Raw genomic sequence first — 2,986 nt, 5'->3', positions numbered from 1 at the left:
TGATGAAGGGGAAGTGGCGTTGCCCCCAAAAATGGATTGGATGTTTTTATATGACTTTTTTATCTACAATTACAACTGTCTTGGACTCTTTTACTCAATTTTGTTCTGGCACTCCTTTCCGTCTCTGAAAATGTCATAGATGTTTGACGATACGCGTAAGGCGGACGTATCGGAGCTGAGCACGCTACATACCGCGGTTTTATCCATTGATGCTGTTATATGATGTTAGTGCATTACTTTTTAATACATTGATGTGCCTTGATGTACTTCACGATTGGTTGCCCCTCTGTCTTTTTTCTGAGCCTGCATGTGAAAGACACTTCTGTGGGGTCCTGTGAAGGCATTGTACATTGGGAATTGTGAAGTTCTCTCTCCCTGCTGAGGAATGTGAGGAATGTGACTAGGAGCCATCATTTACGCCGAGCGCTGTTTGCTCTTATGCCTGTTTGACCACTCTGTGACAGGAGGGTCAAAAGTTCCGGTGAGAGGCTATGGGTGTCAGCACAGGGTGAAACTCATCTCTCTCACTACTCACTGGTGATTGGCTGATTGGATCGGGTCCTTTCTCTCTACCTGCAGTTCTACTCCATTAGATTGTTCATGGTTGGACTGTATTACTGTGATAGATTGTTTAATATATGTCTGGCGCAGCTCCTAATATACATCTACTCCTTTCTGTATTTCTATGTTTAATTTCATTTTCTGCTCTTGAATATAAATGGATATGACAGATTCTGAATCTTTTGGGCTAAAGTGGACTAAGTGGTTGACGGGCAAAATGTATGGCCGACAGTTGCTGCAGAACCACATGATGGAAATCATGAAACAAATTCCCTGAAGAGAGTTTCATACACCGCGCTGTATCCATATTAAAATAATCTGGCCCAGTGTGCACAGGGCTCTCATACAATAAAATCGTTACAGGATCTGACAAATAATTATTTAATGTAAACCATGTTCCATTTCCTTTTTATATTTTTTATAGCCTTCAAAAAATCGTTGTTCCTCAAAGAGTAGACAAATGGGTTGAGCATTGGAACCACAGCCGTATAAAGCAAAGTCAGCAACTTGTCCAGTTCCTTAGAACCTTCAGAATCTGGTTTGCCGTACAATATAATGATTGGACCGTAGAATAATATTACTGTGGTGAGGTGAGAGGTGCAACTGGAATAAGCTTTTAGCCGTCCTTCTGAGGATTTAATTTTTAGTATGGTGGAGATGATGAATACGTAGGACGTCATAATAAGGAAAAAAGGGAAAGATACTAGAAATGCATCCTGACTTAACATAAGTATGTTTCTGCTTGTAGCATCACTAGAGGTTATTGCATACAGTGCTTTCTGATCACAAAAGAAATGGTCAACATTTTGTGTGAGACAGAAGGATAACAGAGATGTGGCTAAAACATTGACTGTTGCATTAGTCAATGATATGAGCCAAGGACATAGAGCCAATGCAAGGCATACATCTTTACTCATTAATAAGGTATATTTGAACGGTTTACAGATTGCCATATATCGGTCATAGGACATGGAGGTCAGTACAAATACATCAGAAGCAGCTGACAATGAGAAGAAGTATACCTGAGTCATACAGGCAGAGAAGGACATCGAATGGTCCTGTGTTAGGAGGATGGAGAGCAGTTTTGGAAGAGTAACTGAAACATACATAACATCACTAATAGCAAGATTACTCAAGAAGAAATACATTGGAGTATGGAGCTGGGGAACCAGACACACCAACAGAGCAATGGTCATGTTTCCAAGGACGGTTATCAGATACATTAATAGAACTGCAGTGAAAAGGAGACATTGTCCAGTTTCAGAAATGGAAAATGCTGAAATGTAGAACACATTTTCTGTACTGTTACGGCATTCTTCCATCTTACTTGAATGGAAAAAATATATATAGTTGTGGCTTTTAAAAAGTAACTAATATGAAAAAGATTATTTATATAAAATATACTTGCCATTTACATACTAACAATTTAAAGAGAAGTATGGCCAAAGCTTTTTCGTGAATTGGTTTAAAGAAGATGAAAGGCAAGACTCTAAAGCAACAGAAAACAAAGTAAGTGCTGATTTTATAGGATGCAATGCCAAAAATGTCATGTGAAAATGATCAACAAGTGAAAAGAAAAAATAAATCACAAAAAAGGTCAAGTAAATATGTAAGAAACTGCCCTGTTAGAAGCAAATGTCATATGTTGTAATATACTGTATTCATTTTACCTACAGGTAAGCCTTATTATAGGCTTACCTGTAGGTAAAACTTAAAAAGCAGAGTATACTACCGCTTTAAGCATTTCCAAGTGAAAATCAATTATAAATCATAACATACAGCAGTACAGAATTATAAATTGCCAAAGCAACCATGAGACTTCAATTGAGGTTTCAATTGTTATTTAATGAAATATACTGTACAAATTAAATAAGTAGATTGAACAATTAATCTTATCATACTATCCCCAAAAAACACCCAAACTAAAAAATATATTAATATTATTAGTATTATTATTAATATTAATAATAACACTATTATTAATATATTTGTGTAACATATTCATTCAAACGTCACCAGTTAGAATGTGTTCACATGTAATTATGACTACATTTAGAAGTAATTTTTAATCCATATGTAAATTACATAGTTGTGGAAAGCAATATTAAAGGCTAAGTTCACCTTTCTGAACATGTTGCATGTTACACCCATATTTAGGAGCATGCACCACTTCTGCCCCCTGTTCCCCTACGTCCCTCTGGCAGCAGGCGAGAGATCCTCTCTGTCCACAGGGCTGCATCATTTATTTACAGTTTTCTGTAAATTCACTTTTCAAAAAAAAATAACCAATCATGTACAAGGAAAAAAATAAAACAGTATTCTTCCTGTCACGCAGTGGAAGTCAACAGAGCTTCACCTCAATCACTAAGCTAAGGAAAAATTCCCTTGCAAAGCGAACAACCTATTTGCCTTTTGTAAATCAACC

General features: G+C 36.8%; 1 protein-coding gene across 1 annotated transcript; it reads right to left on the bottom strand.

The window, feature by feature from the left end:
• Window positions 1-938: 938 nt before the first annotated feature.
• LOC309563848 (olfactory receptor 1J21-like) lies at window positions 939-1,883 on the bottom strand (the record flags this gene model as incomplete). Its single annotated transcript, XM_082268483.1, has 1 exon — window positions 939-1,883. The coding sequence occupies one exon, from the start codon at window positions 1,881-1,883 to the stop codon at window positions 939-941; it is 945 nt and encodes a 314-aa protein (XP_082124609.1).
• Between the last annotated feature and the right edge of the window lie 1,103 nt (window positions 1,884-2,986).

Source organism: Pelophylax lessonae, assembly GCF_965119305.1.
Source record: "Pelophylax lessonae genome assembly, chromosome: 9".
NCBI lineage: Eukaryota > Metazoa > Chordata > Amphibia > Anura > Ranidae > Pelophylax > Pelophylax lessonae.
The sequence above is the reverse complement of the archived record's forward strand: the minus strand, read 5'-3'. Positions and strand labels throughout refer to the sequence as shown.